The 14,594-nt window shown below is 41.4% G+C and overlaps 2 protein-coding genes across 2 annotated transcripts; both read left to right on the forward strand.

Moving 5' to 3' along the window:
• Positions 1 to 4,519: 4,519 nt before the first annotated feature.
• On the forward strand, positions 4,520 to 7,064 carry LOC306698495 (E3 ubiquitin-protein ligase TRIM39-like). The gene is made up of 2 exons (XM_079162810.1): positions 4,520 to 6,286; positions 6,363 to 7,064. The coding sequence occupies exon 1, from the start codon at positions 4,743 to 4,745 to the stop codon at positions 6,141 to 6,143; it is 1,401 nt and encodes a 466-aa protein (XP_079018936.1). The 5' UTR covers positions 4,520 to 4,742; the 3' UTR covers positions 6,144 to 6,286; positions 6,363 to 7,064.
• Positions 7,065 to 11,786: 4,722 nt separating this feature from the next.
• Positions 11,787 to 14,403, forward strand: LOC306698497 (E3 ubiquitin-protein ligase TRIM35-like). Its single transcript, XM_079162812.1, has one exon. The coding sequence runs from the start codon at positions 12,020 to 12,022 to the stop codon at positions 13,409 to 13,411; it is 1,392 nt and encodes a 463-aa protein (XP_079018938.1). The 5' UTR covers positions 11,787 to 12,019; the 3' UTR covers positions 13,412 to 14,403.
• The last annotated feature ends 191 nt before the right edge of the window (positions 14,404 to 14,594 follow it).

Below are 14,594 nucleotides of genomic sequence, written 5' to 3' on the forward strand. Positions count from 1 at the left end.
TCTGGCACTGCTAACGTTTCTCTGGGAACAAGGTCATAAAGTACGCAGAAACAAACTCCAGCTCTGGAAAGAAAAAGTGAAATATTTGGGTTTTGATTCATCAAAGAATGGCCGATCGACAAAAGAAAAGAAGCCGTTCACAAAGCAAACAAAAAGACAAATGATGTCATTCTTAGAAATGACTAATTTCTGTAGAAATTGGGTTCCTAATTATGCTGAATTAGCAAAATCTTTATCAAAATTGATTCATGATTAAACTATGGCAGCACATGACGAGTTGTGCTGGACTCTTGAAGCAGACGAAGCTTTAAAGATATTAAAAGAGATGTTAACAAGTTCATCAGGTGGGATTGCCAAAGTATGTCTTTTACACAAACAGTAGACTGCAGAGGGGTTTACATTCCATTTAAAGATGCAGATGTGACTGTTTGTTGATGACTCGGGTCAAAATGATTGAGATGGTACAAATGCAACGGGATATGCAGTAGTGACAAATAATAAGGTTTAAAATCTGAATCTCTAAACATCACATTCTTCAGCACAAAGAATCAAAGACATCAACTAACAAACCTATTATACAGAGAGAATTGATATTACAATCATGAGATGCAGTACAATTCGGTTTATAAGTGCATAGCACACAAAACAGGTGCTGACCCGTTCCAACAGGAAACAGCAAAGCTGATGAGGAAGACATGCAAACACATGCTCCACAGCAATGAAAACTTATTGGATAAAACAAAACTGAAAAAAATAAATAAATAAACAACGAAAGGTTCTGGGAATAACCCGAGGGAAACTAATATGACCTCAGACCTTCTATAGATATACGGCTCTGTTGAGCCATGATGGGTAACCATGGCTCAACAGGTGGGATGTTATCTATGATGAGCAGGGGCTTTACAAATTACTAAGAAAACATTTCTAGCATTATCTGTGCAAAATATAATCCATTTCAACACATTTGCATGGATTTCATTGAACTAAACCAATATGAAGGGAAAAATATTGTTTGACAATAATTGACAGATACTCTAAATGCATCGAGATGCTGTTACGGAAGCAAAAGCTTTGACTAAAGACATAATACTACGTTTTGAAATACCAGAAACAAATTACTGTGAATATGATACACATTTTGAAAACAAGGTGATAAAACATTAGGCTGAGGTATTTGGAATAAACATGAAATGTCATTGCTCTTATCACCCACAGTCAGCAGGGTTGATTGAAAGAACAAATGGTACAATTACATTAAAATTAAGAAAACATATCTTAACGAGACTAAACCACATATGGGAGAAAATACAGCGGAATATATTAAAAAGGAAAATGTTAAAAAGAAAAGAATTGACGTCTTCTCCCACTCAGGAGGACTCATTACAGTCCACGCTCAAGGTCATGAGAACTTGAACAGCACCGAGGTGGGGGGGAACGTTAAATGACCAACAGCTGTCTGCAGAGCAGAGAGCAGAACAAAGTGAATCAATCGTCCACTGATGACTCTTAATCTGGAGACGCCTGCTTCCTCTGAGTGAGTCTGGAGGAGCAGGGAAGAGAAAGTCTCCGGGGCCGCTTGTCTGACCAGTGAACACACCAACACGCTCAGAGGGGTTTAGTGGCGTCTGTAAGAAACAGAAGAGCTCAGTGGTGGAACTAACATCACGGAAATTGGTAAATGTAGACAGCCAGGGCTATGTGGGATAAACGTAACTATGTTGTGCTTTGCTTTAGCGATTTTTTAATTTATGGTGGGAATTTAGGCAGATTAAATTGACAATTAATAAATACAGAATACAACCACACCAACATTACACGCTGGGAACAAGAAAATGATCCAACAGGGTTACTTCTCCTCAGACTGCCTAGCAGCAACAGTTGGGTCACTCTGAACTATCTGTTGCCACCTGCTAACAAGATACCACACTGTTTCTCACCCGATGCAGCAAACTATATTTGTTTTCAGAATGAGTTCCTGTGAGGACCTTGATACGATGCATAATATGTAAACATCTCACAGACAACTGATGGACACTGTGATGACCCAGCCTGGAACATGGTGGCTGATTGGCTGATGCAGAGCACCTGGTCCTGGAGCATAGAAGCCCTGATCCAGTGTTGCTCTGCCTGGTCTTTCTCTGGCATACACCCCACACTTCATCACACATGCAACCACGCTCACATTACTGATATACTGACTGACATACTTCACGAAGGTAATTACTTTCTTATTTAGTTTACAATAAATACGTTACTTTACCACCATCCCTTGTGTCTTGTCCATATTTGTCATGGCCTAAGAGCCGGGTTGTGACAAATACGAACGATGCCCAGAGCTGACACCTGGTGGTTCTGTTGAGGTAAGCTAAGCAGTGGAGCGGCTCGTGCATTGGCACAAGTTGGTGATGGCATTCTATGCGTTACCCATGGATGGCTCCTGCGTAACCTCCTAGAGACAGACCACGACCATAAAGGTCAGCCCATCTGGCAGTTTCAGTCAGTCTGAGTACATGGATGACGTTGGGGTCCCGAGGGGAGATGCAGGGTTTTAATCAGTGCTGTTTTGGTGAGCAACACTATGGTAGAGAGCTCAGGAGGTGCTGCTGGTGGAAAGAGGGAGGAGTCTACAAAAATGTTTGGTTCATCTGGATTGAACTTTCATACCAAGTTTGGGGAGATTAATGCAGCGATGAATTGATGTGAACGTGACTAAACATACTCTAGTGTACTTACAGATTTCCTAGCAGGACGGTGAGGAGCTGGGAAGTGACGACTCAACGTAAATGTTTACACTGAACTGTGAATTAATGACGATTCGTATGTCGACAATCGAGAGAAGAGACGAAATGATGATTGCAGTAAAACCTGTAGCTGATTAAGACAGTACACAGAATGTTTGTTAGAACATTCTTCATATTCAATATGTTGTTATTAGTATAATTCATAGAACATTAAAATAGATGTAATCTTGATACATTCAATGTTATTGCTTTTTATGTTTTGTTTATGCTTTACACATTTTTACACTACATTCAAAAATACACATTGATGTCTTGTTTATGTTTGGACATTTATTCAAATGTTATAGAAGGCGGTTGGACGTTGATTCATTTATTCATTTAGATTTTATTAGAAGTTATACGATAGTATAAACAGGTGGGTTATGTTCGAGCACAAATCTAAATGAGGAATGATAAGTGTGCTTACAAAGCTTGGTGTCCTTATGTGTCCTTGTTGTGTGAACGTCCTCTGACATTAAGCGCTACAGCTGTTTAGTCTCCACAGGAACACTCAGCACTGCTTGTAATGATTCATAAAGTTGTAGACGGCGTCAATACTTCATGGCGTCTTCTGATTATAAAAGTGACCTTTGTACTAGAACGAATTGTTAAAGTGTCCCGATACTTAGAATATGCTGAATGAAGGCAGTTCGTGTGTGTGATGCTTCTGTGACGTATGTTGCTTGTGACACGATGTTTACTTGGTATAAATATCCGAGGCTCAGAGACAGACCTCCGAGCAGCCTTGATCCATGTTTACTGTGTGTGAATCAACTCTGTCTCCTTCTTTGCAAAGAATAAATGTCTGTTTAATGATTGTTACAACAGCTCGAGTGAATTTTTCTAACAGGTTTTCTAAAATGTGCTTTGTGTTTGGTGTGAACACAGCATTAGAGGACGACTCTACATGTCTGAATGATGCTTTTATTTTGTAGAACGTCTCTTCACTAATAGATGTGATTTAGTTTAGTAGATGGAGAAATAAACTCTGTTCAACGGTTCAACAGAAAGAGACAAAGATCCTCTGATCAACAGCTGAATACGAAGAGAAGAAATCAGCAGGTAAAAGAAACAGGAAGCTGAGATTTAAACATGAACAGCTTCCTGTTTCTGTGTCAAGACTTTCACAATAAAAGCAGCGTAGAACAAGCTGGACTTAACTTTATCAAAGCTCTTCTTCAGACTTCACAATAGAAACAGAAGGTTAGTCTAGAGTTACTGTTGGACCATCAGCTGAACTCATCACAGTTTAAACCTCTTCAATCTATATTTACTGATCAATAATGAAACTAGTTCATCATTATTCTGTCATGTGACTCAGTTTGAATCATTTCATTCAAACTATTTCACAAGTAACTAAAACATCTGCTTCTGTTAGAATAACTATTATTGAAGGAAAGAAGAACAACATCATTATAAACTGCTGAGTCATAACTTTTCAACCTGGTGGACATTAATCTACACACATTCATTCACACGTTCACACTCATGTTGTTTTATTTATGGGTTTACACGACTGAGATTCTTCTTTTTCTTTGTTTACTTCCTGCTGTTTCACTTCCACACGTTGTCTGCGTAAGACAACACGTTTGTGTTTGTTTAAAAAGTTATTAATCTGTTTGGAATGAAACTCAACCTGTCAAACTGTAGCGGTGAAGCTCCGCCCCCTCACCTGACTCACCTGAGACAAACCAGGAAACATGTTGTGACACACACACACACACACACACACACTGAGAGAGACGGACCATAAGATTCACCTTCAGACCATGAACACCACTTCCTCTAAGAGAAGGACATCTACAGGAGGGAATACTGGGAGTACTGGGAATACGACCACTTCAACCAGCTGCTGAATCCACAAACTGAACAGAAGATTCACAAGAACAAAGACTCGGAGTAACTTTCAGGAAGTGGCTGAGCCGTCTGCCTGCTGTGAGTTCAGCTTCACTCAGAGACTAAATGGCTTCCAGATTAGAAGAAGATCTCTGCTGTCCGGTCTGTCATGAGGTCTTTAGAGATCCCGTCATCCTGTCGTGTAGCCACAGCTTCTGTAACGCGTGTCTGCAGAGCTGGTGGACAGAAAAACCAACACGAGAGTGTCCGGTTTGTAAGAGAAGACATTCAAAGGGAGGAATACCTCCTAACTTGGCTCTAAAGAACCTGTGTGAGACTTTCTTACAGGAGAGAGATCAGAGAGCTTCAGAGCCTCTCTGCAGTCTGCACTCTGAGAAACTCAAACTCTTCTGTCTGGACCATCAGCAGCCGGTGTGTGTCGTCTGCAGCGTTTCAGAGAAACACAGCGACCACAGATTCAGTCCCATCGATGAAGCTGCTCCACAACACAAGAAGAACCTTCAGGAAGCTCTGGAGCCCTTAAAGAAGAAGTTAAAGGTTTTTAAACGAGTTAAAGTGAAGTTTGATCAAACAGCAGAACACATGAAGGTCCAGGCCCGACACACAGAGAGGCAGATTCAGGAGCAGTTTAAGAAGCTTCACCAGTTTCTAGAGGAGGAAGAGGAGGCCAGGATGGCTGCACTGAGGGAGGAAGAGGAGCAGAAGAGTCAGATGATGAAGGAGAAGATGGAGGCTCTGAGCAGAGAGATAGCAGCTCTTTCAGACACAGTCAGAGCCACAGAGGACGAGCTGAGAGCTGAAGACGTCTCATTCCTGAACAACTACAAGGCTGCAGTGGAAAGAGTCCAGCAGCGCCCCCTGCTGGAGGATCCACAGCTGCTCTCAGGAGCTCTGATAGACGAGGCCAAACACCTGGGCAACCTGGCCTTCAACATCTGGAACAAGATGAAGGACATGGTCTCCTACACTCCTGTGGTCCTGGACCCAAACACTGCTGGTCCAAGACTCATCCTGTCTGAAGATCTGACCAGTGTGAGAGGAGGAAGAGAGATACAGCAGCTTCCTGATAATCCAGAGAGGATTTATGATTACTATTACTGCTCTATTCTGGGTTCTGAGGGATTTAACTCAGGGACTCACATCTGGGACGTCCAGGTTGGAGACAGTACATACTGGGAACTGGGTGTGTTACCAGAGTCTGTCCAGAGGAAGAGAAACATATGGTCTGGATTATGGAGAATGCGGTTCTATGGAGATGAATACATAGCTTTCTCTCCATCATCAGCTCCACTCACTGTTCTCAATGTGCAGAAGAAGTTCCAGAGCATCAGAGTGAATCTGGACTGTAACAGAGGAAAGCTGTCGTTCTCTGATCCTGAAACCAACACACACATACACACCTTCACACACACTTTCACTGAGAGGATGTTTCCGTATATGTGTACTGAGAATCTCCAACTGAAGGTTTTACCAGTGAAGGTCTCTGTGACTGTAGAACAGAAATAGAAGATGTTGACGGAGATGATGACGCACTTCATTTACTTCTGAGTCTTTGAGGAACATGTGACTATGTTGTCCTGATGATGATGATGATGATGATGATGATGATGATGATGGTTTTCATGGTGATGATGATGATGATGATGATGGTGATGGGTTTTCATGGTGATGATGATGATGATGATGATGGTGATGGTTTTCATGGTGATGATGATGAAGATGAAGATGATGATGATGAGGATGAGGATGAGGATGATGATGAGGATGATATCTTCACTATAACTAGAAGGTGTGGTGTGAACGTTGGATGCTGAGAAGTTGCCGCTTCACTGAATTGCTGGTTTAAATGTTAAATCATCATTTGAGCTTTGTTCTTGTTGTGTGTGTGATCACATTCCATGTGTACGCGTGTCAGAGGAAAGCACAAGGAAAGAGATTTAAGTCAGAAATCTAGAAATAACAAACAGATGTTCTCTGAGATAAAGTCAGACATTTATGAGAAACAAACTCAGAAGAATTGTTGAGTTACAGGAAAGTAGAGACGAAGAACTTCTGTGTTTGACGACAGGAAGCAAAGCTAACAGTAAAAACTAAGCGTTGAGAAGAGAACGTTCCTCTGAACACAAAGCGTTGTGTTCCCAACTGAGGGAGAACATCACTGATGATGGAGAATTATGTCCTGTAGAGTTTTCCTTCAATGGATATGTGATGGTGGGAGGAGCTACACGTATATTATTGATGATATATCTTTACTAGTGAATGTGTTTTAGAGAGTTTATTTCACATTATTATTGTACATTCCTCAGTAAAAGTGTAGAAATGTTGCTTCAGTCGTTTGTAAACCTTCAAATGTTCAAACGACGTCTGAAGCAGAATGTTTGTGATTCGCTCTCACTCATTTATATTTTGCTGTTTTAATAAACGACGTCGGGAAGAAATGTAGTTTGGTCGCTTTAATGCAAACATGCTGGAGTCATATAGAGCTTAAACATAATAATAACCAATAAACTAAATTGAGATGAAAATATCATTTTAGTTCTGGGAACTAGAAAGAGGTTTAGATAGAAACCTAAAAAACAAAAAGCAATGAAAGAAAGATTATACTCCTTTGTATTAAGCTAAAAGAAAGACTTGAATCTCTTTCAAAATAAAATGTAGATAATAAATAAACTAAAAGAAACAATGTGGTCGACCGTGAGCAAACACAGTGAAGATTCTAAAAAAGAGAGTAAAGATGATACTTTAAAGACGACAGGAAAAACAAGACAATGACAACAAATGTGAAAATAACGTGACTAATTCTCCTGATTTGTATCCAAGCGTACATTTTAGTGAGGGGGGGGTGCAGAGGACGACCTCCTCCACCTCCTTCCCTCTGCTTCTCCTTCAGCCGTCTCACAACAGGCTCCACAGGCTCCTGATCCTCCAAAACCTCCACTCCGCTCTTCTCCTGCCACTCCAGCGCAGACAATTCAGCTGAAAGTGTGTCTGCGCTGAAACAACTCATGAGCGAGGACTCCAACGGACCGCTGTACAGGCCAGCACACACCAGAGCAACAGGATACGGTGAGCAACACCCACCAGTAGTATATACGCTGTACACACAGCAACAGCGCTGCAGCGAAACCATCAAAAGAAAAAAGGGAAACAAAATATGATATTTGACTATGATGATGCTGTTTGAAACATCTGAACCTGTTTGTTCTGATGTGTGTTTCCGAGACAATCAAAGACGCGGAGGCAGGTGTGGACGGGGCCGTGGGGAACGTGGAGAGAGAGCGGATGGACGGGAGTCTTACGGAGCGGAGCCTGGTTGTTCTTCAAGGAGAGAGGAGCGGAGAGGAGGACATCGGAGGAGGAGGAGGCCGTCAGGACTCCTAATTCAGCAGACGAGTCAGGTCATGTAACAACACACACACACACACACACACTGATGCACAGACTGACGGTAAAGAATAATAGATAGAAATATTAGAACTATATCAAAAAATTAATCGTATGAGTGAAATTGATCCAGGAAGACCATATTGTGAGACTGAAAAGCAAACATGTCTGTTGTTGTTCACTTTGGGGTTTTTTATTGTGTTTGGTGGGTTTGTTGTGGATGTTGGTTAACCTCGTATCCTAGCGTTTCCCTGGGCATCACGGTTGGGTCACTGGAATGAGGGGTCAGTGTTTGTCACGTTGACATGAGTGTTGGACAGTGTAGACGTGAAGGACTGAGGCCCTTTGACCTGAGAGATGAATGTTATCTCGAGGAGGAGGACTGGTGTAAGGATGAGTGTTTAGTGTTGCATGTTGCAGACCTTAGAGGGAGGTACGCTCAGCATTGGAGTCCTTTGACCTACGCTGGAAAACAGGGGTGAGCGTTTGGCGTCTGCCTTGGAGGTTGAAGATCTTGGGGATAGACGTTAAGCGCTGGAGTCCGTTGACCAAAGAGACGATAGAGTCCAGTGAGAGGCTCAGACTGGGTCTAGAGCAACGGCTTTTATTCAGATTGTGCCAAAAAACAAAACTAGAAACTCACGGTGACGACTGTGTTCAGAGAAAGAACAACGCGTTAGCCCGATATAAGAGAGAGAGATTTAGCAGGATGTGGGGGCGAGGAGCCAGGGTTACTCCACCTGATGAACACAATGTCACGTTCATGGAAGGAAAAAGTGGGAAAGTGAGCTGCCAACATCCAAACGAATGAGTGAATGAATGTAGTTTTCCTGTGGAGAGGTTTATTCAGTCTCAATCTGATGTAGAAATTACACACAGGGTTGGTAAAAACAAAAGAATGATATGGAAAAAGAAACAAAAGAGGATGTTACATGTTCACCCTCTCCTCTGCTGAGGAAGAGGTTTTGAAAACAATTAATGCAACTAAAAAAGTTCAAATCGACCCACCGGGGGAAGAATCTTTCTTTATGTAGATGACATTGTGATGTGCTCTAAGACTCAACAACAATGCAAAGAGGAGACTCTGGCACTGCTAACGTTTCTCTGGGAACAAGGTCATAAAGTACGCAGAAACAAACTCCAGCTCTGGAAAGAAAAAGTGAAATATTTGGGTTTTGATTTATCAAAGAATGGCCGATCGACAAAAGAAAAGAAGCCGTTCACAAAGCAAAGAAAAAGACAAATGATGACATTCTTACAAATGACTAATTTCTGTAGAAATTGGGTTCCTAATTACACTGAATTAGCAAAACCTTTATCAAAATTGATTCATGATTAAACTATGGGAGCACATGGCGAGTTGTGCTGGACTCTTGAAGCAGACGAAGCTTTAAAGATTTAAAAAGATGTTAACAAGTTCATCAGGTGGGATTGCCAAATTATGACTTTTACACAAACAGTAGACTGCAGAGGGGTTTACATTCCATTTAAAGATGCAGATGTGACTGTTTGTTGATGACTCGGGTCAAAATGATTTAGATGGTACAAATGCAACGGGATATGCAGTAGTGACAAATAATAAGGTTTAAAATCTGAATGTCTAAACATCACATTCTTCAGCACAAAGCTGCAGAACTAATCACTCTCACAGACACAGAGGGAAAGACAAGGTCGTTACTAAGACCATAAAGGTCAGCCCATCTGGCAGTTTCAGTCAGTCTGAGTACATGGATGACGTTGGGGTCCCTCGGGGAGATGCGGGGTTTTAATCAGTGCTGTTTTGGTGAGCAACACTATGGTAGAGAGCTCAGGAGGTGTTGCTGGTGGAAAGAGGGAGGAGTCTACAAAAATGTTTGGTTCATCTGGATTGAACTTTCATACCAAGTTTGGGGAGATTAATGCAGCGATGAATTGATGTGAACGTGACTAAACATACTCTAGTGTACTTACAGATTTCCTAGCAGGACGGTGAGGAGCTGGGAAGCGACGACTCAACGTAAATGTTTACACTGAACTGTAAATTAATGACGATTCATATGTCGAAAATCGAGAGAAGAGACGAAATGATGATTGCAGTAATACCTGTAGCTGATTAAGACAGTACACAGAATGTTTGTTAGAACATTCTTTATATTCAATATGTTGTTATTAGTATAATTCATATAACATTAAAATACATGTAATCTTGATACGTTCAATGTTATTGTTTTTTATGTTTTGTTCATGCTTTAAACATTTTTACACTACATTCAAAAATACACATTGATGTCTTGTTTATGTTTTGTTTATGTTTGGACATTTATTCAAATGTTATAGAAGGCGGTTGGACGTTGATTCATTTATTCATTTTGATTTTATTAGAAGTTATACGATAGTATAAACAGGCGGGTTATGTTCGAGCAAAAATCTAAATGAGGAATGATAAGTGTGCTTACAAAGCTTGGTGTCCTTATGTGTCCTTGTTGTGTGAACGTCCTCTGACATTAAGCGCTACAGCTGTTTAGTCTCCACAGGAACACTCAGCACTGCTTGTAATGATTCATAAAGTTGTAGGCGGCGTCAATACTTCATGGTGTCTTCTGATTATAAAAGTGACCTTTGTACTAGAACGAATTGTTAAAGTGTCCAGATACTTAGAATATGCTGAATGAAGGCAGTTTGTGTGTGTTATGCTTCTGTGACGTATGTTGCTTGTGACACGATGTTTACTTGGTATAAATGTCCGAGGCTCAGAGACAGACCTCCGAGCAGCCTTGATCCATGTTTACTGTGTGTGAATCAACTCTGTCTCCTTCTTTGCAAAGAATAAATGTCTGTTTAATGATTGTTACAACAGCTCGAGTGAATTTTTCTAACAGGTTTTCTGAAATGTGCTTTGTGTTTGGTGTGAACACAGCATTAGAGGACGACTCTACATGTCTGAATGATGCTTTTATTTTGTAGAAAGTCTCTTCACTAATAGATGTGATTTAGTTTAGTAGATGGAGAAATAAACTCTGTTCAACGGTTCAACAGAAAGAGACAAAGATCCTCTGATCAACAGCTGAATACGAAGAGAAGAAATCAGCAGGTAAAAGAAACAGGAAGCTGAGATTTAAACATGAACAGCTTCCTGTTTCTGTGTCAAGAGTTTCACAATAAAAGCAGCGTAGAACAAGCTGGACTTAACTTTATCAAAGCTCTTCTTCAGACTTCACAATAGAAACAGAAGGTTAGTCTAGAGTTACTGTTGGACCATCAGCTGAACTCATCACAGTTTAAACCTCTTCAATCTATATTTACTGATCAATAATGAAACTAGTTCATCATTATTCTGTCATGTGACTCAGTTTGAATCATTTCATTCAAACTGTTTCACAAGTAACTAAAACATCTGCTTCTGTTAGAATAACTATTATTGAAGGAAAGAAGAACAACATCATTATAAACTGCTGAGTCATAACTTTTCAACCTGGTGGACATTAATCTACACACATTCATTCACACGTTCACACTCATGTTGTTTTATTTATGGGTTTACACGACTGAGATTCTTCTTTTTCTTTGTTTACTTCCTGCTGTTTCACTTCCACACGTTGTCTGCGTAAGACAACACGTTTGTGTTTGTTTAAAAAGTTATTAATCTGTTTGGAATGAAACTCAAACTGTCAAACTGTAGTGGTGAAGCTCCGCCCCCTCATCTGACTCACCTGAGACAAACCAGGAAACATGTTGTGACACACACACACACACACACACACACACACACACACACACACACACAAACACACTGAGAGAGACGGACGATAAGATTCACCTTCAGACCATGAACACCACTTCCTCTAAGAGAAGGACATCTACAGGAGGGAATACTGGGAGTACTGGGAATACGACCACTTCAACCAGCTGCTGAATCCACAAACTGAACAGAAGATTCACAAGAACAAAGACTCGGAGTAACTTTCAGGAAGTGGCTGAGCCGTCTGCCTGCTGTGAGTTCAGCTTCACTCAGAGACTAAATGGCTTCCAGATTAGAAGAAGATCTCTGCTGTCCGGTCTGTCATGAGGTCTTTAGAGATCCCGTCATCCTGTCGTGTAGCCACAGCTTCTGTAACGCGTGTCTGCAGAGCTGGTGGACAGAAAAACCAACACGAGAGTGTCCGGTTTGTAAGAGAAGATCTTCAAAGGATCCACCTCCTAACTTGGCTCTAAAGAACCTGTGTGAGACTTTCTTACAGGAGAGAGATCAGAGAGCTTCAGAGCCTCTCTGCAGTCTGCACTCTGAGAAACTCAAACTCTTCTGTCTGGACCATCAGCAGCCGGTGTGTCTCGTCTGCAGAGATTCAGAGAAACACAGCGACCACAGATTCAGACCCATCGATGAAGCTGCTCCACAACACAAGAAGAACCTTCAGGAAGCTCTGGAGCCCTTAAAGGAGAAGTTAAAGGTTTATGAACGAGTTAAAGTGAAGTTTGATCAAACAGCAGAACACATGAAGGTCCAGGCCCGACGCACAGAGAGGCAGATTCAGGAGCAGTTTAAGAAGCTTCACCAGTTTCTAGAGGAGGAAGAGGAGGCCAGGATGGCTGCACTGAGGGAGGAAGAGGAGCAGAAGAGTCAGATGATGAAGGAGAAGATGGAGGCTCTGAGCAGAGAGATAGCAGCTCTTTCAGACACAGTCAGAGCCACAGAGGACGAGCTGAGAGCTGAAGACGTCTCATTCCTGAACAACTACAAGGCTGCAGTGGAAAGAGTCCTGCAGCGCCTCCTGCTGGAGAATCCACAGCTGCTCTCAGGAGCTCTGATAGACCAGGCCAAACACCTGGGCAACCTGGCCTTCAACATCTGGAACAAGATGAAGGACATGGTCTCCTACACTCCTGTGGTTCTGGACCCAAACACTGCTTATCCAGAACTCATCCTGTCTGAAGATCTGACCAGTGTGAGAGGAGGAGAAGAGAGACAGCAGCTTCCTTATAATCCAGAGAGGTTTGATTGTTACTGGTCTGTTCTGGGTTCTGAGGGATTTAACTCAGGGACTCACATCTGGGACGTCCAGGTTGGAGACAATACATTCTGGGAACTGGGTGTGTTAGCAGAGTCTGTCCAGAGGAAGAGAGACATATGGTCTGGATTATGGAGAATATCGTTTCATGGAGATAAATACAGAGCTTCCTCTCCATCATCAGCTCTATTCACTGTTCTCAAAGTCCAGAAGAGGTTCCAGAGCATCAGAGTGAATCTGGACTGTAACAGAGGAAAGCTGTCGTTCTCTGATCCTGAAACCAACACACACATACACACCTTCACACACACTTTCACTGAGAGGATGTTTCCGTACATGTGTACTCTGGATCTCCAACTGAAGGTTTTACCAGTGAAGGTCTCTGTGACTGTAGAACAGAAATAGAAGATGTTGACGGTGATGATGACGCACTTCATTTACTTCTGAGTCTTTGAGGAACATGTGACTATGTTGTCCTGATGATGAAGATGATGATGATGATGATGATGATGATGATGATGGTTTTCATGGTGATGATGATGATGATGATGATGGTGATGGGTTTTCATGGTGATGATGATGATGATGATGGTGATGGTTTTCATGGTGATGATGATGATGATGATGATGGTGATGGTTTTCATGGTGATGATGATGGTGATGGTTTTCATGGTGATGATGATGAAGATGAAGATGATGATGATGAGGATGAGGATGAGGATGATGATGAGGATGATATCTTCACTATAACTAGAAGGTGTGGTGTGAACGTTGGATGCTGAGAAGTTGCCGCTTCACTGAATCGCTGGTTTAAATGTTAAATCATCATTTGAGCTTTGTTCTTGTTTTGTGTGTGATCACATTCCATGTGTACGCGTGTCAGAGGAAAGCACAAGGAAAGAGATTTAAGTCAGAAATCTAGAAATAACAAACAGATGTTCTCTGAGATAAAGTCAGACATTTATGAGAAACAAACTCAGAAGAATTGTTGTGTTACAGGAAAGTAGAGACGAAGAACTTCTGTGTTTGACGACAGGAAGCAAAGCTAACAGTAAAAACTAAGCGTTGAGAAGAGAACGTTCCTCTGAACACAAAGCGTTGTGTTCCCAACTGAGGGAGAACATCACTGATGATGGAGAATTATGTCCTGTAGAGTTTTCCTTCAATGGATATGTGATGGTGGGAGGAGCTACACGTATATTATTGATTATATATCTTTACTAGTGAATGTGTTTTAGAGAGTTTATTTCACATTATTATTGTACATTCCTCAGTAAAAGTGTAGAAATGTTGCTTCAGTCGTTTGTAAACCTTCAAATGTTCAAACGACGTCTGAAGCAGAATGTTTGTGATTCGCTCTCACTCATTTATATTTTGCTGTTTTAATAAACGACGTCGGGAAGAAATGTAGTTTGGTCGCTTTAATGCAAACATGCTGGAGTCATATAGAGCTTAAACATGATGATGAGCTCAGAGACATGAAACATATCATCAGCCTTTCAGAGGAGACACACACACACACACACACACACACACACACGTAAATACACACACAGGAGGTGTGTCATCTTGAGTTTTACAAAATTAT

This window comes from Pholis gunnellus (assembly GCF_910591455.1).
Source record: "Pholis gunnellus genome assembly, chromosome: 7".
Classification (NCBI taxonomy): domain Eukaryota; kingdom Metazoa; phylum Chordata; class Actinopteri; order Perciformes; family Pholidae; genus Pholis; species Pholis gunnellus.